Source organism: Falco rusticolus, chromosome 2, assembly GCF_015220075.1.
Source record: "Falco rusticolus isolate bFalRus1 chromosome 2, bFalRus1.pri, whole genome shotgun sequence".
NCBI classification, from domain to species: Eukaryota; Metazoa; Chordata; class Aves; order Falconiformes; family Falconidae; genus Falco; species Falco rusticolus.
The window spans coordinates 862,700-885,957 of record NC_051188.1 but is presented as its reverse complement, the minus strand read 5'-3'; the positions used below and the strand labels follow the sequence as shown (position 1 = coordinate 885,957).

General features: G+C 56.8%; 3 protein-coding genes across 7 annotated transcripts; all 3 read right to left on the bottom strand.

Annotated features, from left to right (window-relative positions):
• Positions 1–1,089: 1,089 nt before the first annotated feature.
• On the bottom strand, positions 1,090–7,026 carry P4HA3 (prolyl 4-hydroxylase subunit alpha 3). Its single transcript, XM_037376467.1, has 13 exons — positions 6,821–7,026; positions 6,188–6,330; positions 5,697–5,917; positions 4,686–4,835; positions 4,541–4,592; positions 4,191–4,348; positions 3,929–4,105; positions 3,423–3,487; positions 3,081–3,240; positions 2,523–2,585; positions 2,171–2,239; positions 1,406–1,502; positions 1,090–1,233 (listed from the first exon to the last, which is right to left on the bottom strand). The coding sequence occupies exons 1-13, from the start codon at positions 7,024–7,026 to the stop codon at positions 1,163–1,165; spliced, it is 1,632 nt and encodes a 543-aa protein (XP_037232364.1). The 3' UTR covers positions 1,090–1,162.
• Positions 7,027–9,123: 2,097 nt separating this feature from the next.
• On the bottom strand, positions 9,124–12,077 carry NEU3 (neuraminidase 3). Of its 5 annotated transcripts, none has more exons than XR_005102780.1 (4): positions 11,165–11,392; positions 10,822–11,061; positions 9,377–10,693; positions 9,124–9,296 (listed from the first exon to the last, which is right to left on the bottom strand). XR_005102780.1 is itself a non-coding variant. In XM_037378355.1 (4 exons), the coding sequence occupies exons 2-4, from the start codon at positions 11,189–11,191 to the stop codon at positions 9,734–9,736; spliced, it is 1,224 nt and encodes a 407-aa protein (XP_037234252.1). In that variant the 5' UTR covers positions 11,192–11,220; positions 12,045–12,077; the 3' UTR covers positions 9,124–9,733. The 5 variants fall into 5 exon arrangements, 4 of the variants coding, with proteins under 4 accessions (XP_037234252.1, XP_037234251.1, XP_037234248.1 ...); XM_037378355.1 differs by adding an exon at positions 12,045–12,077 and having other exon boundaries at positions 9,124–10,693; positions 10,822–11,058; positions 11,165–11,220; XM_037378354.1 differs by adding an exon at positions 12,045–12,076 and having other exon boundaries at positions 9,124–10,693; positions 11,165–11,220.
• Positions 12,078–13,007: 930 nt separating this feature from the next.
• SPCS2 (signal peptidase complex subunit 2) lies at positions 13,008–23,169 on the bottom strand. The gene is made up of 5 exons (XM_037377523.1): positions 23,058–23,169; positions 16,115–16,198; positions 15,610–15,770; positions 13,976–14,110; positions 13,008–13,267 (listed from the first exon to the last, which is right to left on the bottom strand). The coding sequence occupies exons 1-5, from the start codon at positions 23,094–23,096 to the stop codon at positions 13,081–13,083; spliced, it is 606 nt and encodes a 201-aa protein (XP_037233420.1). The 5' UTR covers positions 23,097–23,169; the 3' UTR covers positions 13,008–13,080.
• Positions 23,170–23,258: the final 89 nt, after the last annotated feature.

The following is a 23,258-nucleotide window of genomic DNA, read 5'->3' as shown; positions in this document are numbered from 1 at the left end:
GGGGTGCTCCAGCTGCTGGGTAACCTGCGCTGGGCTGGACCCATATATATTTTATATATATATATAGCTGAAGAGCAGGAATTTGAGGGCAATCTGCTCTGAAATTTTCCCTGTGGCATCTCCTCGCTCCGGCTCCTGCTCCCCTGCCCAAGTGCTGCTGGCAGCTCGTCCCCTGCCCTGCTGTCGGTCTGGGGCTGGATAAACGCCGCCACGGGGTGATCGGGGTGTGGGTTTGAACCCCAGACGAGCAGGAGAGCCCTGGCAGAGCTCTGCCCGGTGGCTCCATCCCCTTCCCCAATTCCTGGCCTTCTCCTTCCAGCTAGCCAAGAGGTGTCAGGGGGTGGCCTGGACGCCCCCGGGGGTCGGGTCTCTGCTTCCAGCCAGGAGGATTTTAATCCCATCCAAGCATCGTGTGGGTGAGGCTGGATGGGTGCGGAGTTGGGGGGGGTTCCATGACACCAGGCTGGAGAAAGGGACCTTGTCCACGGGGTCCCGGGAGAGCACGCTGGCGTGAGCGTGGTCCAAGCCCGGGCAGGCTGGGGGCCAGGGCAGGGGGGCAGCAGCCACCCTCTCCTTCCCCAGCATCCCTCCTGGAGCGGCTGCCCTGCCATAGCTGACACTCTCGGGGGTGCGGGGGGACCCCACGCTGGGGCGGGATGTGCGCGGGGTGTGGGGCTGCAGTCAGCTCCATGGTGTAGCCAGACGCTGCAGCGGGTTGGTTTGAGGAAGGTGAGTGTAACTGTCTTTGCTCTGGTCCTCTGCGGTCATGGTGTTCACTCTGAAGCCTACTGATGACCGCAGAAACGCCGCGTGGCTAACTGCCGGACCTTTTAACAGAGAGACTTTATCTAGGGCTGGAGGAGGGGGCTCAAGAGTACGTTTAGGGTCTGCGCTGGAATTGGGGTGGGGCGCAGACACATACACACACCCCCATCATCCCGTCGGGTACCGCGCCCAGTTTAGTGCCGCCAGACTCCAGTTTAGTGTCTTCCGACTTTATTTTGACCGGATTCGGCCGTGGTTGAGCAGGTGCCACTGCCCCCGGTAGCCCCCCGCGCCCCTGCCACCCCCTTCCTCCCTCCCCTTGCCGCAGCCTTGGGGACGCGCTGAGCCAGGGTGGCTCTGCCACCCATGGGTGCCACATCCTTGAGCCCACGGCAGCTCAGTCTTGTGGGTCAGCACCGCACGGCCGCCGAAACTCCTGCCCGTGCTCGTGGATCCACTTGTTCGCCACTGGAAGGGACAAGGACAAGTGTCCCCATTCGCCTCCCTCCCCCTGCCCCCGTCACTAACCCTGCTCCCGTATCGGCGATGTCTTTTCCCGATTATCCAGGATTTTTCTGAGTTCCCAGCCCCGCCAGCAGAGCTGCCCCTCCAACCCTGTGTCACCCCAGCTGCCTCTCACCCCACTTGTCCCCAGCCAGGACGGGGCAGCCGGCGTGCAGGGTGTCCCCGTCCCCGTCCCCGTTCCTCCGCAGGTTCCACCAGAAGAGAGCTGCGTTCTGCAGAGCAGACAGGGGGGTTGGAACCCCAAAAAACAGAGCTGGGAGCCCCGGAATTGCCATTTGGCACCCCAAAAGAGAGCTGGGAGCCCTGGGGTTGCGGTACAGCACCCCAAAACAGGTAGGAGCCCAAGCACTGGGGTTTGGAACTCCTAAAACAGAGCTGGGAGCCCCGGAATTGCCATTTGGCACCCCAAAAGAGAGCTGGGAGCCTGGGAGCCCTGGGGTGGGGTTTGACATTCCAAAACAGAGCCAGGATCCCCCAAACTGGGATTGACACCCAAAACTAGAGCCAGGAGCCAAATGGACGGGGTGTGAAACCCCTAAAACAGAGCTGGGAGCCTTGGGGTTGAGGTCTTGGCACCCCAAAACAGAGTTGGGATTCCCGAGGTTGGATTTTGGCATCCCAAAACAGACGGGAGCCCCAGAGCTGGGGTCTGGCACCCCGAAACAGAGCTGGGAGCTGCGGGATCAGGGTTTGGCACCCCTCGAAGGGAGCCAGCATCCCCAGAGCTGGGGTCTGGCACCCCGAAACAGATGAGGGAGCCCCAGGGTTGGGGTCTGGCATCGGGGCTGGCTCAGCCACAGCGCCCTAGGAGAGACAAGAGACGAGAGAGCGGCGTCCCTCCCCTTCCCCACTGCCGGGGGGCCGTGCAGGCGCCCCTCACCTTAACCACGGGCACGCTGAAGTTGGCGTAGACGAAGGCAGTGGAGCCGCCAGCCTCCACCGCGCTCAGCTGGAAAAGGAGCAACAATATGAGCCGCGGCCCTCCCTGCCGTGGTATGGCCGCCGTGCGTGGGGAAACCGAGGCACGAAACCTCCCTGGCTCCCCCGCCACGCTGCCATCACTACGGCACGGCACGGCTCTTCGCTCCGCTGCAGAGGTTGCCATTTCGGAGCCCAGCACAGGCTGGTTTAGGGCTGCTCTCACCCATCTCAAACTCTTGGTCACTCCGAACCCTACTGATGACCAAGCAAGCGCAGTCTCTCTCTGAGCTTGGAAATGAGGGAGGACTCACGTAGATCATGACCGTGGCGATCCTGTTGCCCGACTTCATTCTGTAAAGGGGGCTCTTCCTGGACTGCCCCAAGAGCAAGGGGGGGGGATGGTCAGTCCCATGGGGACGTTTCCTCCAGGGAAATCCCTCCCTCCCTCCCCATTCTTTTCTCTCCCTCCCTCCTTCCTTCCCTCTTCCCTCACCCCCTTTCACCCTCCCTCCCTTCCCAGGAATATCTCAGACACCAACCCAGGGATCACCATCCCAGGCCTGCCCCCCACACTGCCCCAGGGACTATCCCAGGGTCCACCTCCAGGAATATCTCAGGGATCACCACGGGGATACCCTCAGGGACCATCCAGGGACCTCCCCTTGGCACCATCTCAGGAGAACCACGGCGAGCACCCCAGGACCCATCGCCAGGAACATCCCAGGGACCACTCCAGGGTCCACCTCCAGGAACATCTGAGGGACCACCCCAAAGACCACCCCCAGGAACATCTGAGGGACCATCCCAGGAACACCCCAAGGACCATCCCACAGGAACCACCCCATGGACCACCCAGGCAGCTTCCTGACCGTGGCATGGTCGAAGTGTGGCTCGTAGTGGCCCCCCAGCCCATAGTTGACCACCTGCAGGTACTCAGCGTAGGGTGGCCGCAGGTCCAGGCCGGTGACAGCAGCGATGCGCTGCTCCAACGCCCGCACCACCGGGTCAGCGGTGTCCTTCAGCCAGGCACTGCAGGAGCACCCCACACCTTCAGCCCCCCAAATTCACGCGTGGCTGAGCTTAACCCTCGTTAAGCGCTGCTGGGTGTGGAGAACCCAGGGACCCCAGCATGGCTTCACTGCCACCTTGGTGGTGGCAATGGGGTCATGGTGGTCCCACTGGCTAGAGGGTAAGGGAGGGGTGGGTACTACCTCTTGCTTATCCGGTACTCAGCTTTCTGCTGCTTCTCCCCAGAGGCGACCACGGACCTCTGCAGCTGGAGGACACGGTGAGGGGGGAATGTTGCTGCAGATGGGGACCCCCACGCCAAGCAGGGACCCCAGTTGGGGTTGAAACTGGTGGGTTTATACCAACCGGTTGCCAAACATCCCCCACCCCAAGATGTCCCACCAGGCTGATGGAGGCAGTGACAGCAGTTGGATCCAATGCAGCTGGGTGGTACCAAGCCAAGCCTGGCTGGGAAGCAGTTTAAGTGCATGCACGGACCTCGTTTCTCCCCAAAATCTTGGGGGGGGGGGGCTCAGATGGAGCTAAACTGGGCTCATCCCCCCGGGGTTTCGCTGCAGAAGGCTTCAGCTAAGCCCTGGCTTGAAACCCCGCCTATCTCTGCATGCTCAGGATAGTCCACCCTGGACCACCAGCTCTTGGGGCACTCTCCTCCGGGAGATGGACATCCCTGGGGATGGGGACAGCTCACCCGGGGCCCTGCCAACCCCTTGATGGTCTCAGCCTCGGCGTCACTGATGAAATCATGGTACAAAGCCACGTAGGGTTGGATCCAGACCACCTCCTTCTTGGCAGGCTGAAGAAAGAGGTAGGGGCTGCCATTGGTCTCGTAGGAGCAGCTGAGGCGCAGGAGATGCTCTGGGGCCAGCTGGGGAGAGAGAGGACCAAGGAGGGTGTGAGAGAGGGTGACAGTGGTGGGGTGGGGAACCACAGCATCACCCTGCCCGCCCCACCTGCCCCCCTGGGCGCTGGCACAGCTCCTCATAGGCGTCGCGGCTCTGCAGGCGAGTGCTGTTGGGGCGTTGCAGGGGTCTGGCACTTGCTGCTGTTCCCATCTCCAGCAGCTTCTCATACTTGGCCACGTTCCTCACCACCCTTTGGTTACTGGGGTCTGCCGGAGAGGTAGTGTCACCCGAAGCGCCGTGTCCCCATCACCCCCCTGCCCTGGCATCGATCCCTGGAGAATTACCCCACATGGGGGCAGGAAACAGGGTGAAGGAGGCTGGTGCCATGCAGAGATGGTGATGGAGACACCCCAAAACCTCTCCTTTCCTCCTGCTGTATCCGAGGTTGCCCCACATACCATAGTGGAGAAACTCCCTGGAGAGGCTCAAGGCGTGGGAGATGTTTCCAGCCTGGATGGAGCAGAGAGCCCATGAACATCCCCCCGCCCATGGTTCAGCCCTACCGGACACAGCAGGGGGTGGGGACAGGACTCGTGGCCATACCATGAAATAGGAAAAGGCGAGATGGTCCAGAGCATCCTCCAAGCTGCTCCGGTCCTCTGGGTTCCAGCTGCCATAGGAGAGGCGGAAGAGGCTGACGGCCTCCTCCAGCCATGCAATGGAGTGGTAATAGTCACCCGTGTCGTAAGCAACCTGCAAGGCAGCACATTGTCCAGGCCCACTGACTGCAACAGCCTGGCCTGCATCCCACCTCATCCCTGTCTCATCCTATCCCATCCCATCCCATCCTCAACGTCGTCCTACCCTATCCCCACCACCATCTTCATCCCAGTCCCACCCCTATCCCCTCCATCCTGTCCCTACCCTGTCCCATCCCATCCCATCCCATTCCCATGCCATGTCAGCACAACCCATTGCAATTCCTACCCACCCTGTCCCACCACATCCCGTTGCTTTCCTAGTCCCATCCCCATCCCCATTACCCACTAAGCCATCCCCATCCTGTCCCATCCCTTCCTTTCCTGTCCCCATCCCCATCCCCACCCCCATCCCCATCCATCCTGCTCCAGCTCCATCTCTATCCCCACCTCCGTCTCCAGCTCCATCCCCACCTCCAGCTCCATCTCATGCCATGCCATGTCATCCCATCCCACCCCACCCTGTCCCACGCTATCCCACACTCGGACACTCCGTCCCAGCTCTGCAGCGACACTCGGAGGACTCTGCCCTGAACAAAAACCACTATCAAAGTGCCCAGATCCCACCCCAGGGATTTATGGATCCACCTTTACCCCCAGGTGGGGGTCAACCCCACAGCCAGGATGCGGGGGCTGGAGATCTCCCCCGGGCCACCAGCTCAGCGCTTCCTTTCCCCAAGGCGCAACGTGGCCAGGAGCCCCGTTACTTGGGTGAGAGCCGAGAGGCGATGGCAGGCGGGTTGAGTCGGGGGGCCCCTCCGTATCCACGTGGGAAGGAAACCCAACATCTATCCCCACAGGAGCAACATCCCAGGCTGGAAAAACTTTGTGGAGGGCTTAGGGGGCTCGCCCTCACCTTGCCCACGTGGAAGCAGTCGTCAGCCGAGAGGGAGACGCGCCGGCCGGGGCTGTAGAGCGGTGGGCAGCTGGCGCCGGCTCGCTGGAAGATGCCGTTGGCCATGCCCTTGACGCTGAGCGCGTAGACGTCCTGCAGCCGCATCAGCGCCCGGGCTGCCCCATCCAGGTCCTCGGCTCCAGGCAGCTCCCGCTCCACCTCCTTGAAGCCAGAATGGAGCGCTGAGGGCGGCAGGGATGGGGGGGCAGGAGGGGGATTAATGAGATTTTGGGGTGCAATCAACCTTATCAGCCCTTTTCCATCCCTGGGGAGCCCACATCCTGCTCCTCCACCTGTTCTCCTGCTCCTCCATCCATTCCCTCGCTCTTTCACCCGTTTTCCTGCTCATTGATCCATTCCCCAGCTCCTCCATCCACTCCCCGTCACCGCCCGGCTCTCCCTGGGTGACAGGGGGGACACGCAGCCAAACGCCCCCCCTCCCCGCCCCATACCCTGGGTGTTCTCAGCAGCCTCGTCGCTGTAGATGACATTGGGCCAGTCGGAGTGGAGACGCTTGATGAGGCTGAAGGCCAGCAAGGGATTGTCCACCGAGGCCTTGGGGTCCTGGTGCAGCGCCTGGACCTTCTCATAAAACCTACGAGGCACCCACTGGGTGACACTTTCGGTGATGCTCCTGGGCGGTGACACCCCCCGGGGCGGGGGCTGGGCTCTGAGCCCCCCCGTAGCGGCGTCCACTTTCCGGCCAAGCCAGAGATGGGGAAACGCCACCGGGGCTGGCAGCCCCCATCGCTGGGGGGTGCGGGGGGCTCCCCTGGGGTGCTGAGCCATGGCCCTGCAGCCCGGCCTGGGGCTGGGGGACCCACGTCCCCTCCTGGGACACGGGCTGGGGGGGGCTGGGCAGGGTCCGGGCTGCGCTACCCCCTCCACCCACGATGCCTCAAGCTCTTATTTAGGGGCACCCCCAAAAGCTGGGGGCCGGGCTAACCCCCCTCCCCGCCAGCGCGGCACCCCCCGGGGATACGGGTGCCGGGGGGGGAGCGGCTGCTCCCTGCGCCCCTGGGAGCCCCCACGCGGGACCGCGACGCGCCGGGGGTGCGCCCCCCCCGCCCCCCCCGCGGCGGTACCTGGCGAGGCGGCGCAGGCGGGCGCCCTCCCCCCGCAGGTAGCCCCGCAGCCCCCGCAGCAGGCGGCCCTCGCACCGCAGCGCCCCGCGCACGCTCAGCATGGCCGAGTAGGTCTCGGCCGGGGCGGGGGGCGGCAGCAGCGCCAGCAGCGCCCCCAGCCCCAGCGCCCCCAGCGCCCCCAGCCCCGGCGCCCCCAGCGCCCGCATCCGGCACCCAGCGCCCGGCGCCCGGCATCCAGCCCGGGGAGCGGCCGGGGGAGGGGGGGAGGGGGAGCGGGGGGCGAGAGGCTCCGCCTTGGGGGGGAGGGGAGGGGAGGGGAGGGGGTGGGGGGTGCCCCGGAGCCGCCACGCTGGCTGGGGGGGGGCGTGGTACTGCTGGGCTCAGTCCTGCCTGGCCCTGCCCCCATCCTGCCTGGCCCTCTCCCCATCCCATCCCGCCTGTCCCCATCCCATCCCACGAGTCCCCGTCCCATCCTGCCCCCATCCTGCCTGGCCCTCTCCCCATCCCATCCCGCCGGTCCCCATCCCGTCCTGCCCCCATCCTGCCCAGCTCCATCCCCATCCCATCCTCCCTGTCCCCCTCTTGTTGGTCCCCATTCTATCCTGCCTGTTCCCATCCTGCCCTGTCCCCATCCTTCCTGGCTCCATCTTCCCTGGCCCCATTCCATCCTGTCCCCTCCTGCCCATCCCCATCCTTCCATGTCCCCATCCTGTGTGTCCCCTGCTGCCTGTCCCCACGCTGTCTTGCAGTAATTCCATGCTGTCCCCACCCCATCCTGACCACCCCCATCCCCTCCTGGCCCCATCCTGCCTGGCCCCGTGGGGTGAGGGTGGGGGAGTCGGGGATGTCCTGCTGGGTTCCCACCAACAACTAGAAAAAAACCCTTTTTTGGAGTAAATCATGTCAGAGCGGGTGCTCAGGTGCCCCTTCTGTGGGGACAACACTGCAATGGCACCCCAAAATAGGCCCCCCCCAGCCAAGTGCCCCCGGCCCCTGCACCCCCACCCCTGAGCTTCCCAGGACAATGGGCCGGAACTGGCCAAATTCCCAAAGGAGAGGCCAGGAGAAGTTGGGAACTGTGGGCTTGTCCCAGGGCACCTGTGCTGGGGACAGCCCTGTCCTGCACCATGGGGGTGACGGGTGTACGGGCACAACGGGGGAAGGGCGCGACGGCTGCAGAGCTCGGGGTGGGCACTGAGCTGAGATCCTCTGCTCCAGGGTCTGGGTACCATCTTCCATCGCTCAACCATGTCCTATGCCCCTGTCACTCACCCATGTCTTTTTCCCACATCGTTCCATGTCCCATTGCTCAGCCGTATCCCATGTCCCCCTCACTGCATGTCATAGGTCCCCATCACTCAGCTGTGTCCTGTGTCCCCATCATACTCTACACTCCATGTCTCCATCACCCAGCCACGTCCCCATCACTCAGCCATGTCCCATCTCCCCACGAATCCATGTCCCCATCACTCTGTCCCAATGTCCCCATGACTCCATGTCCTATGTCCGCATCACTCAGCTGTGTCCCATGTCCCCTCCCCATCACACTCCACGTCCCGTGTCCCCATCACTCAGCCGTGTCCCATGTCTCCATCACTCCACCACGTCCCATATCCCTGTAACCCAGCCACGTCCCACGACCCTGCATCACTCCCCTGCCACCTCCTTCCCCACCCCAAGAAGCCAGACAAACCCCAGCACTCGCCTTGCCCCCCCTGCCCACCCTCACACAGGTCCCCTCCCCATCCCCGCGGTCCCCTGGGTCCCCACTGTCGCCCGTCGCTAAACCCCATCCAGCAGCACCCTCCGCAGCCAGACTCCACCTCCCCAGCACCAAACCCCATAAATCCAAGCCCAGGTGCCACCAGCACCCCCGCACCATGCCTGTCCCACACCTGGCCCTGCTCCTGGCCCTGCTCCTGGCCACCGGCCCCTGGCACCCCATGGCCGACGTTCCCCCGGGACCCCCCGCCGATGCCATCCCCACCAGCGCCCGCGCTTGTGCCCAGCACACCGGCCGCTGCCGCCACTTCTGCTTCGCCCATGAGACCCAGCGGGGACATTTTGGTTGTCCCCGGCGCTACCGGTAATACGGGGATGCTGGGACCGACCCCCTCCCCAGTAAAAAAACAGTAACCCTGTAACCCTGGGGGGGTGTGTGTAATCTTCTCTTCCAGGTGCTGCGTGCCCAAAATGTAGCGGCGGGATGGAGCAGGAGATGGTGATGCTTGGGGCCAGCCCGCATCCCTCCCCAGCAGGGTCTCCCCCCTCGGGATTTTCCCAGAATTGGCTGGATTTCACTTATTTTGGGAGGATTTTATTTGGCACCAGCACAGGGATGTGAGGTTGCCCTCACCGTCGGGATGCCACAACCTGTCCTCTACGGAGCAGAATCCCTCTCTCCTCCTACACCCCGGAGATTTGAGTGCTTTTTTTCCATGGGAATACGGGGCGAAACTCAGCTTGTACTAGGAAACTGAAGAAAACAGGATTAAAAGAAAAGGTAAAAAAGGGGAACTTGCTCCCTGCTACATGGGGGGGGGGCACTGGAATTACCAGTATTTGTCACTAAACCACTGCTTGCTGGTCTGTTTGTCACCAGGGGACCAGCTGCTCTCAGTGGCACCTGCTGCTTTGTTGCTGCTACCAGGTGACAAACGCTGCTCTTGGGTGAAGCTGCGGCAGCTCAGGGGCTGTGCTGGCACCCGCCAGCCCACCGCCGGTCACCACCGACACCTACCCGATCAGTAATCTAAAAGCCAAGCGTTAATTAAATAAAAGCTATGTGATGCTGAGCCTCCGGTGAATCGAGAATGTCCCAGTGAGGTCCCAGCATTGCCAGGCTCACCAGCTCTGGCTGCTGGTGGTTGGGAGTGACCCCCCCGCCGGTCCCCGCCCCAAAATGGGTCTGTTTTAGGGAGTCTTGAGGTTCTGCTCGTGGCAGTCAGAGGTTTCCAGGGCGAAGAGGCAGAAGGTGATTTCCTCACAGGCACTGGTAGTGCCGCACTCAAACAAGCAGCCAAACATGCCGCCGGGGCAGACGGCCAGGTCAGAGTAACCAGCCGGCCCTGGGTGCAGCACCCATGGGTGCCACCAACCTGCCCCATCCAGCGGCGCGGGGTTGAGGTAGATACCCAAATTGCGCCGGCGGTGCCGGTCAGTCGGGTGGGAGTAAAGCAACCAAGTGGGTGCATCCCCGGTGCTGGCCGGCGCGGCGAAGCTCACCACGCTGCCCTGGCACCCCCGCGGCGGCTCGCCCAGCGCCTTGCAGCGCACCGGGCGCTCGAACTGCAGCCCGCGGTCGGTGCTGAACGCAACGGCCCGGCAACCCCGCAGCGCTCGGGCGTTGCAGTAGAGCAAGGGCTGGTGGGCATCGCTCCCACTGATTTCAGCCACCTGGCACTCGCCCGTCTGCGCACCGCCGACCAGGGCACCCTTGTGCCAGCTGCGCCCGCCGTCGTCGCTGTAGAAGATGAGGGCGTGCTGCCGCGTGTAGCAAGGCAGCGGCACAAGCCCGCACAAGCACCTGTGCACGTAGTAGGTGTACGCTGGCACGACCAAGCGCCCCGAACCCAGCTGTACCCCATGGCCCGGTCCCACGGCGAAGGTGGCCCAATGGGCCAGGTCGGCACCGATGGCTTCATCCGTCACGTCCCGCAGCGGGGTCCAGCCGCAGCCGCCATCAGTGCTGGTGGCGAAGCAGAGGCGAGCGGCGCTGCAGCCCCTCCAGATCTGGCATCGCTCCGTCTTTCCCCACTCGACACAGATGCAGAAGAGGAAGATGGTGCCGCTCCTCGCATCGTAGAGGGGACAAGGATTCATGGTGCGGCGGCCGGGCAGCACCAGCGCTGACAGCTCCTCCACCGGACCCCACTGCCGGCGAGGAGAGAAACAGGGCTCAGCCATGGGAGGCACCGGTGCCACCGCACCCCGAAGCTGCCCGGCGCTGCTCCTGGGGATGGAGGTCGCGGCTGATGCCAACAGCCCCTGCTGGTTTTTACCGTGACCGAGGAGCCGTGCCGGTGGCCCCGCCGCAGCACCAGGTACTTGGTGTCCTCGTCTCTGGTGGAGGAGCGCTTCTCGGAGAAGGCCAGAAAGGTGGCGGCCGGGGGGATGTAGAGCAGAGCTGGGATGCGGTAGGTAACCCCGCTCACCTGCCGAAACAGCGGCTCCGGCGGGAAGACCAGCAGGGATCCCGGTGATGGCGGCGGCGGCGGGGGGCTCTCCCCGCCCCCCCCCTGCTGTGGCAGGGTGGGAAGGACAGATGGTAAGGGTTAAATGCTGGGGGGGGGGGGGGGAGGGGCTCATGCCCCCCGAGGTGGTGGGACAGGGATGAGGACTTACCTTGAGGCAGGTGATGGCCTGGGACATGGTGGCCTCCCCGAGGTCCCCGCAGGGGCCTGAGCCGGGTGGAAGGGGGGGTGAGAGTGGAGCCCCTCGCTGGGGCTGGGGGCACACCCCGCTGTCCCGGCCCCACATCTCTGGGTCCCGCAGGGACTCCCCTCCTCTCCCCAGGCTGTCCCCAAGGGCTTGGTACCCCCCAGGACCCCCAACCCCTTTAGCACACCCAGTGTCCCCAGCCCAGGGTCCCCGTAGCCACCCCCACCCCCCCCCCCCATGCCCTGATCCTACCCCCCCACCCCTCTTCTCCCTGCAACTTTCCTGCGTTCCCATAGCCCAACCCCCCTGTCTACCCCCAGTGCCCGGACCCCCCCCATGTACCCCCCTGCACCCCTCATGTCCCATCCGTCCCCCCCAGCCTACATGTGCCACCCCCCCCATCCACCCCCAATGCCCGGGCCCCCCCATGTACCCCCATAGCCGGCACCCCCATGCCCCCCCCAACCCCATAGCCCCACACTCCCTATGCTGACCTCGCACCCCCCCCCACCCCAGCCCGGCTCCCCTATGCCGCCCCCCTCCCCCACCCCAGCCCGGCTCCCCTAGCCCCTGCATGCACCAACCCCTCAAGCCCCCCCGGGCCATGGCCCCCCCGTACATCCCCTGCATCCCTCCAGTCTCCCCCATAACCCACTCCCCTATCCCCCCACCCCGACTCCACTATCCCCCCCCCAGCCCCACTCCCCTAGGCCCTGCATGCGCCAACCCCCATAACATCCCCTGCACCCCCTCGGGAACACCCCCAGCCCCACCCCCAGCCCCCCCGCATCCCCTGCAGCCCGGCACGGCCCCCCCCAGCCCCGATCCCCCCTCCCCGCCCCACCGGCCACCGCCTCCGCCGCGTCGGGGCCGCCCCGCCCCGCCCCGCCCCCACCCGCCCCTTCCCGGCAGCGCCCGGCCCGCCCGGGCCCGGCTGGGGGGGGGAGGGGGAGTGGGTGTGGGGGTGGGGGGGCTGCCCCCCATCCTGCACCGCCCAGCGCCCCAGGGGGCTCCGCAGCGCCGCCAGCCTCTGCGCTGCCCTTCCATTGCCCATCAGCGCCATCGGCGCCGTCACCGCGCGCGTCACTCAGAAACCGCCGTCCCGGGGAGGGGGCGCCTGGGACAGGAGGGGCCACCGGGCGGTGACGGGCGCGGTCGGTGGCAGCTCGGGAAGACCCCTCGCCTTCCCCTCCCGCCGTGCTTTTCCACTTTTTTGCTTTCCTTTTCTTTCCCCCCACCCCTTTCCCCTCCTCCCTTCTCCTTCCTTCTCGCCCATCCTTGCCCCCTTTTCCCTGCCCCCTTTCCCCATCCTTGCCCCCCTTTCCTTCCCCTCTCCGCTTCCTTTTCCCCACCTTCCCGCTTCCCTTTCCTTCCCCCTGCAGACGACCTTCCTGGGCAGAGATCGAAGCAGGGTATCCGATCCCCTACCCCAACACCCAAGAGGCTTTTATAGAACACGCTCCCTTACACCCAACTGAAAAAAAACCCAAAACCAACCCACTCATCTGTTTTACGGAAGGATTTTGTCCAGAATTGCCAACACCGAAAGGAAAGGTGACATTAGGAAAACGCGAATGGCAAACCCCCCCGGACACCCCCGGCGCTGGCGGGTCAGAGCAGAGGAAGCCAGGGCAGCGCTGGCGCTGAGGGACCCCACGGCAAATCCTCCCATCGCGGTGCGCCCGAAGCGCAGGCACACGGACGAAGGCTTGGGCATGAGCTTCACAAAACCATCATGGATCCAAGATGAAAAATCCCACTCATCCAAAAAGGAACAGGATTTCAGGACAAAAACCAGAGGCAATGATTCACTTTCTTTGCTATCTCACTTTATTGGTGTTAATTTAGCACGTTCCCAAACAGGCAGGCGGCGTCAGAAATCATTTTATTTTCCTCTCCAGGGCCAGGCTGTCGTGCAGCTTGGACACCTCCGGCTCGTAGGCCTCCATGACTAACGTCCCGTTGTTATCAAAGAATTTCGCGATGGATTTGGTGAACTCGGCTTCCCTCTGCTGTTTGGTTTTCCCGCTGATGAAAGTCAGCTTCAGGGTGTACTTGTCATCAAACCTGCGGGCAGGGCACGGAGTGCAGAGCAAAATTTAAGCCTGGCTTAGCTGAGACACCAACGAAAAGCCGAGAGGAGCCCTCATCATGGTCAAGGGTCAAGCCCACAGGAGCAGAGCTCTCCCCACAGACACTAACCGCTACAACGCGCAGGCATTAATTACAACACGATTAAAGATTTTTGTACTTTTTGTGGTTAATTCCCCTACCCCCCCATTTAAAGAGAAGCGAAACGTGAACATTTGCGGCACAGAAGCGCTTGGCACCGCTCCCATTTCTAGGCTGGGACATCAATTTTGATGAGTGAAACAGATTTGTAGGTATAAAAATAAAGAAAAATATTTAGGGAGATCCTACAGAGAGGTATGGATGGAAACAGCACACACGAGACTGGCGGATGCTCAGCCAGCCCGCTGCAGATCGCCGATTACTTCTGAGTAATAATATTCCGTGGTGAATATTAATCATGACTTGCCTGGGAAACTGCAAAGATCATGACCAGTAGCCAGCTCTTTGCAGAAAGCTCACACCCCCAGCACAGACACCAATATTTCCCCCCACTTTGATTAGGAGTTAACCAAAACGCAGCTTTTTTGCCCCGCCACGGAGCGTGTGGTAACTAGAGGCGCACGCGGCACAGGCAAACGGAAGCGGTGTCAGTACCGCACCGCCGCCTGCGAAGCCAGGGCTGCCGGAGCATACGATAGATACCGTTTGAGACTGGAGGAGAGCTGCCAAACGTCGTCGGGGTCCATCCCCGCGGGGTCTTTTCTGTGAGCTACGAGGAAAATGCTCTTTTCTTTGTATGAGGTATAGATGGTCAGGATTCCCATCATCACAAAATATGTGCAAAAAAAGTTAAGGAAACTAAGAAGTTGCAATTAGGAGTAGAAATTAGGTAGAGAAGTCGCCTGGATTCCCTCCGACACCATCATTTAACTACCTCGCATGACATTATCATTCCAAACAGGATGCTTGGCTGATGCCTCATTAGCATGAGAAATTAAATAACAATTAAGATACTTAAATCTTTGCCGTTGCACTACTAGCATTAATCCACACCTGGAAGTGGTGAGGAAAGAACAACTCCCTAACATGCTTTCCTGAAAGGGATTTCTCCAGCCACATAAAATGCTTTGTTCGTGAAACCATGAAGTAAAAGCGGAAATCATGACAAGGAAATACCATTTTTAATTAATCTGCTAAAGTTTTGGAGCAACATCTGTTGGGAGACAGTGGGAAACTGTGACACCAAACAAGCCACAGAATTAATTGCTGTGCATTCCTCCTAAGCACCTATCAAGCAATTAATCTTTCTCATTTTTGGAATTAAATAATTTTAAGTGTTGCAAGACTAATTACCCACCATTTGTGCTGAAAGCCAACCGGAACAACTGTCACCTGGAACAGGGAAGTGACCTGCCCACCATCAGGCAGCTGTTTGTGGTACAGCGACTTCTGGGCCAGCCATAAGCTTCCAGGCTACCAGTTCACACTGCCTCGCTGGTACCATCAAGCCCACCCTGGAAAGCCGACTTGTCAGCCGCTCCAGGAAAGCGCCGCTCATCTGTCACGCACACTTCTCTTTTAAAACCCCTACAGGTGTCTGCCTTGCTACAGGAGCTGCAGGGAAATCGGTGCCACGGCGACCTTCTGAGCCCAAACAGGAAAAACCCCACCTCGGCTTTGCTGGAATACTGGAAACGGAGTGGTTGACTCTTACAACAGAGTCGACATCTAAATATTTAAACCTCAATTTGTGGCGCTACCCCTCCTAAATGCAGCATCTGCTCCTCTTTGGCAGAGGCAGAGGCAAGAACCCCCTCTGTACTCTGCACTCTCAGTACCTGAATCTATCGTATTAGGGCAGAAGTCTCTGTAACCAGGCTGTGGGCAGAATAAAAACCCAAATCAAAACACCAAAGAATCCCTGGAAGCTTTCAAGAGCTGATCTTCAGTTTGACATTAACACACCTAAGTGGAGCGGCCTCTGCGCAGTCACTGTCTGAGATCCAAGAAATCTGCCCAACACGGTCGGGAGCCTGGAGCGTGGATCCGCTGCCCAGGCAGCTGCTGACTACTCTGACGTGACTGGAATTGCTGTCCAGGCTTCCCCGTGGCTGCAGGGCATCCCAGAGATCACCCAAATTTGGGTGCGTTACACCCAGACAGGCAGGAATTTTGCCATCACATGAAAATGATTTGATTATCGGCCGATCTCCCCACCACGGGAAGTAAAATTCCCACAGGCCTGAAAAAGGGCATACAGAGAAGGGTTTTCTTGTGCTTCACAGGGAAAATAAAAACCCTTTGGGTACAAACAAGACAACATCCGCAAAGGATATGATGCAACACAAAAGGCAAGAACAGGTTTGGATTCAGGAAAAGGGTGCAGGTAATCCCAAATCAAAGCTACAATCGCAAAGAGACAAGAGATTGTGCAGATGATGAGGCGGCCATCAATCAAACGGAAATTTTCGACATACTTGTACTTCTCCAGGAGAACCTGTGGGAGAAATGCACAGTCCAGTTTATTTTGTGCTTTTCATAAATTTGACAAACTGTTTCTGGAAAAGATTTAGATAAAACCATCCCAATTATACAGGTAAACAGAGCAGAAACTTTACGCAGAATGAATGTCTGCATCAGATATCATAATAATTGCTGATACTCTTAAGCACAAACACTGCTTTAGCCATGGAAATCTCAAGAGATGCTACAGTGCCAGCACAGATACGGGCACTTCACAACGAAACCACAAAAAGTTTACAGAGTTTTTAAACTAAATGTGGAAACCTAAGAAAAGACAGCATTTCCCAAGAGGGAGCAACCAGCAGTCACAGAACGCACCTTTTTGGCAGAATCATCCAAAGAATTTTTCACAGCTGAACCGTCCCATTTGTCAATTTTTACTGGCTTGTCGTCAATCTTCCACTGCAACGGAAACCGAACACTTATATGAGAACGTGGCATGGGTTAACCTTTCATTTTAATATGCATGTTCCTGTCGTGAGCACAAAGATAGGAGGCAACCCACAAAACAGCTACCCAGGAAAACCTGACCAGAGATGGAGGGAATCCGGTGCCTGTTACACAGCTGTACCACTCCAACAGTCACTCAGCGCAGACGTACCCGTTACCCTTGCAGAATGAAGCCTGTAAATCTTGTCACGGGTACTGAACGTATTTGGCGGAGTGACTTTTTACATCAGTTTTACTCTAATTTTGATTCTGCATTCGCTGCTCCTGCTGCCATCCACAGAAGGTGTTGGTTATGGCTTAATTCTTGCCTTTGAACACGTTCACGCTTTTCAGCTGTGCTATCACCAACAGACTTTTTTGGGTTTAGTGTCAGAAGAAAGATTTCCAGGCACTCTTAACAATCTGGGTACAAGGGGAGAATATAAAGGCACAAACAAATGAAGTTTCACTCAGACCATCCTCCAGAGGGAAAGCAAAAGACTCTTGTCACCCTCCTACATTCAGATCTTCCTCAGAAGCGGGTCTTCCATCAGTAATTAAGCTCAGCCACAACACTGCAGCTTTTCAAAGACATTAGTTTTCCTCTTTCCTGAACGACATTATTTTTTGGCGACACTACTCCTTTTAGCTGCAGTCAAGACACATGACTTTGAGCCCTGTGTATTTAAGTCGTCAAATATTTCAAACAGTTGAGCGACTGGAGCTCAAATTTTAGCTGCCATTAGAAACGATTCTCAAGTTCACTCACGTTATTTCTTACTCCTGAAGCTCACAAGCTGGATTTATTAACTACCTGTCAGAAGAGCTCATTTCCCTTCTCTGGCAGGAATGAAACTGTTTTAAAGAAAGATGTAAAACCTGATCTACTTCCCCTATACTTGCACAGGGAAAAGCCTGATCATCCTTCAGGCTCTGCAGGTATGAATTATTAGGTGCACAGTAAATGTCACTACGTGTGCACAGGCAGTAGCTGGTTTACGAGGGACAAAAGCAACAGCCAGAAGAATTTAAAATTCACGGACAACTGGTGAAGAGGTCTCACATCAGTGTAAGTTACACAATATTTTAGGTGGCTACTTCTTTATAGCATTTTTTCTAGGGTTAATTAGCACACATGACAATTGAAAGACAAACCCTTTGCTATGAAAGAATACAGAAAAATTCTTTTAACTATTCTTCCTTATAAAAGGATCTACACCAGTTTTATTTCTTGCCCTCTGGAATTGCCAAAGATTACAGTATCAAGAGCTAGACTAGGGAGAAAGGAAAACAAAACAAACCAAAAAAACCCACCCTTTTCCTCATTAGTGAACTGCAAGTCAGAAGTCTCCAAGTAATAACACCAACATCCAATCCCTCTTTCATTATCCCACAGATAAATTAAAAAAAAAAAAAAACAACTTTCAAGAAGCCCATCCAGATGTTACCTCACGGTTGCCAGGTGCAGGCTCCATTTCTTGCAAGGGAGTGGAAGGTAAAACAACAAGCCTGTCGACACAGAAATGCTCTCTAGCAAACCCCTAAAACAGAGTACTTCCCTGAAACAGCACCAGCTACTTCTGCTACAGAATCATTCCTGTAGGGTGCAGAAAAGTCCTGTTATTTTAAAGACAAAAATATTGTCTAGCAGGACACATGCAAGACACAGCACATCTGGATTCGCTACCGGATACATCGATAACTGAACCCCACACTCAGACGTGACTGTGGGGAAATATTCTGTCCTTCATTGTACTCATACAGCTCAGGTGAAGGCAAGCCTTACTGAGGAGGGAAGGCATCACTCAGCCTGCAGATTTTATTTTTGTTATCGATAAAACTCTGTGAAAAGGCTCAGTCTTTATAGCTGGTCAACTCTTCCCCCTGCTGCTTTTTACAAATAATAAAGAACAAAATGAATGAGAAGTTCTTAACACCACAAGGAACCTTCACAGGCCGTTTGAAGGCTCTCTCCAGAGCAGATCTCCCCTTAAGTACAGTTTTACTAGCCTGTGTGGGGTTTTTCACGCCCAAAGGGCACTAAAGGAATAATTTTGTAGAAATAAAAAATACATCTGAGCAAATATTTTGAATGTTTTCTGCATTTCTGGGGCTAAAACAAGACAATCCTTAGTATAAAATATGACAGCATTCTCCAGCTTACTCCTAAGTCAGAGGAAGAATCCAGAGACATTTGAGAAGGTATCACTCCAGTGTAATTTTTGTGATATGTGTTAGGATTAAATATTTAATATTGCAATCTTTGCTTTCAGCAACAGCAGTTTACCTGGTATTAAAGTACAGTATGTTTATCTCATCATCAATGCTCAAGTTTTCAGTCAATCTTATTATGTCTGGTTTTTCTTCCTAGAGTCTGTGTGGATGGAATCAAGACTTACGCAAAAATTTCTTCTCCTCCCAGATAAAGCCAACAGCTTATTTGAAGATAGAACAGTTGGAAAACACTAATGAGAAAAGCTCAAGAACCAAGAAATAAATGAAAGTGCCAGGATTTAAAAAAACAAACACACACCCTCAAGATTTTACAACTATTTTACAGGCACACTGGAAAGCAGCCCTGCAGTCACAGGACTGCTAACACTTCACCTGCAAAAGGGATTTGCAGAGAGGGGAATATCCATATGTAAAATGAGTCAAGGAGCTGTCATAATAATGGGTATCCAGGAAGCCTGGGACAGAGGGAGAACTAGATTCTTGTTTCTCGCTCTCTGTCCCAAACCACCCAACGCAGGCAGTATTTAACTGATAGTGATCTCCAACAGAGAACCACCACTTTCAAGGGTAGATATAAAGCCCAAATGATGTATTTTTTGAAATAAAGCTGTTACTGGGGGGTGGGTAGGGTGGGAATAATCTGATCTTAGACTGCCTAAAACAATGAGCTGTACCAGCAGTTCTTCAGTTCAGCCTCAGTCACAAGGAAGCCTGAACAAGTCCTGGTTCAAGACAGTAACAGCTTGATAATCTCAGGGCGGTTCATGTCAGGAGGACCTTGCAACAGGGACACATCTGCAGTTTGGGACTTCAGCCAGGGAGAAGCTTTAGCCCTCCCTTTACCTGCATTGCGATGTTCCCCTGAGGTTACTTCTCCTAACACAGTACAGCACTGCAGCGCTGCTGCTGCTGCTTCCCTAATTCTTCCAGGCTGATCTGCAGCATCAGACCTAGGGAGAGGCTGGGATGCTGCGCTGGTCCCTGAAGCACCAGTGCTGTGGAAGAGGAGCAGAAGGAGGTGCTCAAACAAAGCCATCAACATCCATGTGTCCACACGTTGGACATGTGTTGGCCATGTGTCATGGACAAGTCCATCCACATGGACACAACAGAAATGTGTGCACATCTGGATGTTGACATCTACACGACAGTGCAGCTGTGAGCAAAACCTTTGACTGATGGCCATCCCCACGTTCAGCTTGGGAAAGCGCCAGAGATTTGGCTGCTACCACCAAGTGGTCACCCTCCACTGCAGGGGAAAAGCCTCCACCCCACTCTTGGGTCTGCAGAATAGCCCTGCCTTGCCTGCAGACGCGGGGAAGGAAGGTGAAGCTGCACCGATGTGCTGTGGAGCCTGGCAGATGCAAACACATCTGCTCCTCTGGCTAGTGGATGGTATTTTTCAGCTAGTTATTTATTTTGAGCACTTCAGGTGTGAGCTCCAAAGGTTTCAAAAGAAAAACTCAGATTTTAGTTCCAGCCTGACGGAGGGAAAAAAACTCACCCAACCACCAGTTCAAAGCAGTTTTTTAGTTTGGGTGGTTTTTGACTCCTTTGTTTTAACAACCAAGTGGCAGGTTATCACACTTGTCCTGAACACATCCTATACTGCAACTACGATGTTCTACAACCAGGCACAGCTAGGAAGTGGATTTGGTACCTGAAAGTGTACCCATGTAAGAAAAAGGCTTCAGAGCAAAGGCTGAACTATAGCCTGTGGTTACCTGACTAAAGAATGAAAGAATAAAATCAGAAATGCAACTTCAGAAAGCTGCAAAACCAATCTGACACTAGAAGCACACAAGGACCTCAGGTGTTCACAAACAAAGAGCAAAGACACTGCCTGCAGCTGGACTGCAACAGGAGAGCATTCCGCTGTGAGCTCCAAAAAAAAGTGCTTGCTTTCACAGCAGACACCACAGGACCTGAGCACTTGCAAGGCTCTTTGTCAAGCTATCACCTTCATTTAAATCCCTTCACAAAGCTCCCTCATTGGCAGGAGGCACATGAAAATCCTATGGGAGAAATTTCAAGATGTTCACATCTCAGAGGAAAGACATGGCACAAACTCAACTTTTTTCTTCCCCTGCCTTATTCCTTCTGCTGCTACTGTCAGCCTCATTCACATCACGTCCAATTTTAGCCTGAAACATCTTCTGGGTAGCTAGCTTGTCTCTTCAAATATTGCTCTGAAGTTTATGGCACACTTTGGGTATTACAAACATAAATGCCCACGTCATACAGTAAAAAAAGATTTGTTGCTACTGCAAGAGGAGCACCAGCGTAGACTACATAAACTCAAGGGGAATAACATTACTGCTCATAATCTGTGTTTTCTGTTTCAAGCATGAAAAGAAAGGAACCTCCCCTTCCTAAAACGTAGAATTCAAATTTGAACACACAACAGTGCAGCCAAGGGAGGTTGGAAGGGCCTCAGCAGATGAAACATGTCCACTCCTTCAATGCACACAGCTGACACGGCAGCTGACCGCCTTTTCCTGTAGTTGGGGCTGCAGCCAACAGAGCAGCCAGTCCCAAACCGCACATCTCCACCCCTCCCCACATAAATTCTAAAATAACAGTGACATTGCACACCATGAGCTGGCAGAAGCAGGATTTGCAAGTGGCAGAGTCCAGGGACACCTCGCTAAACATCAGTTCCCTCCTCTTCAAGGAAGAGTTGCAGCAAACTCCAGCGAGTCAGCGTGGCCATTCTCAGCTCCGACTACCTCAGCCTCTGCCTTGGAGGAAGAAATTCTGGATCACACTCTCCCCAGAATACCAGTGCTGCCTGCCCATACCCACAGTCAACATCCCCTGGTACCAGAGAGCAACTTTTGGGGCACAGGAGCAGCAGACGGTCACAATAGTTGGTATTCACGACTGGCTTTAGTGTCGGAGCTTGCAAAACTTTTGAAGGTTTTGCTCTAACAGTAGCAGATTGTGATCGGTTACTTAGCGTTGCACTAAATGCGTGACATCTCAAATGTGCTTGAGAGGACTGTAGCCACTGCTGCACACCACATCAAGTTCAGTGGCTGTGCAGCTCTTAAGGCGGTCCTGATTAAGCAGGCAGAGATCAGGAGAAGCTCCCGATTATCACAAACAGTTAAAGAACACGAGAAGGACCAAAAATGGGATAGTTAAAACACAGAACTCCCTAAATTCGCCCTAACTTAGCTTACCAGTGACGTACAAAAAAAATACGCTAAACAAGTAACCCATCCTGATACTGTCAAGCCTTGTCGATAACCTGTTATTTTGCTGTTTGAGACAGGCCTGAGCAAATTAATGACCTAAGGCCACAATTCTCCAGATAATACCTCAGCAATATATACACCGGTTCACAGAAATTACCAGATTTCATTTAAGTCATCCAGGGGGGAGGAAATGAAGGCCCACAAATCAGCATGGAGACAGATGGAAAAGAAGACAGAACATTATCAAGTGTGTATATGTACTTCAGGTAGAAGCCCTGCTGAAACTATTCAATGGTTTCTCACTAAAGGATTCAGCTCCTGCACCAACATGTTTCCTTTGCCAACAACTCCTTTTCATTCTGAAAGCCCTCAGCATCCACAGAACACACAGGAGGCACACGACTGCCTGGAGAGCAGGATACTTTCCAAAGTTCTTTAAGTTTAATCACAAGACACTGTCATTTCAAAACCGAAAGCTAGGCACACTCACAGAAGATAGAAATACTTCACTAGCATGTCGTCCCCTAAAATAACTCCCTCAACAGCTTAATCTACTGGTCTAAAGAAAACGCACCAAGTTCTTCAGGGATAGTAAGGGTAACGTCACCTCAAACAGACGCAAGAAAACGATACTCTTTAGAAATCACGAGTGTACACATCTCTATGAACTTCAAAATGTGGATGGCTGCAACTGAAACCACTCTGAAGTTCAACGACCGACGCCAAATGCACTGCTCTGAAGATACACCCTCTCGCACTCAAGAGATACACAACTGTTCCGTCTCCTCGAGACCAGACGAACGCCGGCAGGTGCTGGGCTCCAGCCAGAAGCCCGCCGAGGGGCCCAGGGGCTGCGCCCCCACCCCCGAGCGCTGCAAACCCGGCCCAGGCCAAAGCGGCCCCACAACCCGGCGCCTTCAAACCGCCGAGGCGAGACCGGGCTCAGCACGCTCCGCTCCGCCCGACCCCTGCCCGGCGTCACTCTCCCGGCCGAGCGCGGCACCGCCAGCCGGCTCTGTCAGGGCGGCTGGGCTAAAACCAGCTACGCCGGCACAGGGAAGGAAAAAAAAGAAAAAAAAAAAAAACAAAAAAAAAACCAGAAGTGGCGGTCTGGCAGGCGGCTGCTGCTGCCTCGGCAGCCCAGCGTACTCGACCTGCCCAGGGGACGCTCCCTCCCTCCCCGCGCCTCTCCCCCTGCCCGGTTCCTGCGAGGCGGCGGCAGCGGGCGGTGGTCCCCTAGGCGCCGCGCCTGAGGCGGGGGATGCCCCTCAGCGCCGAGCTCGGGGCGGCCGCGGCCGTGTCGGCTCTAGGGACACGGCTGGGGCAGGGGGTGCCGTCGGCGGGAAGCGGCGCGGCGGGCGGGCGGGCCGGCCCCCGGGCGGGCGGCAGCGCGGTACCTTATCGAGCAGCCCGTTCCTGCCGCCTTTGGCCGCCATCTTCTCGCCGCCCTCCGCCCCCGCCCTCGCCGCGCGACCTGTTCGCTCCTGATTGGCCCCGCGCGGAGGCCGACGGGAGAGGGCGGGCAGGAAAGCCACACCCCCTCTCCGCCGCGTTGCACGCCGGGAAACGTAGTTCGTAGCGCTGGCGTGCCCCATTGC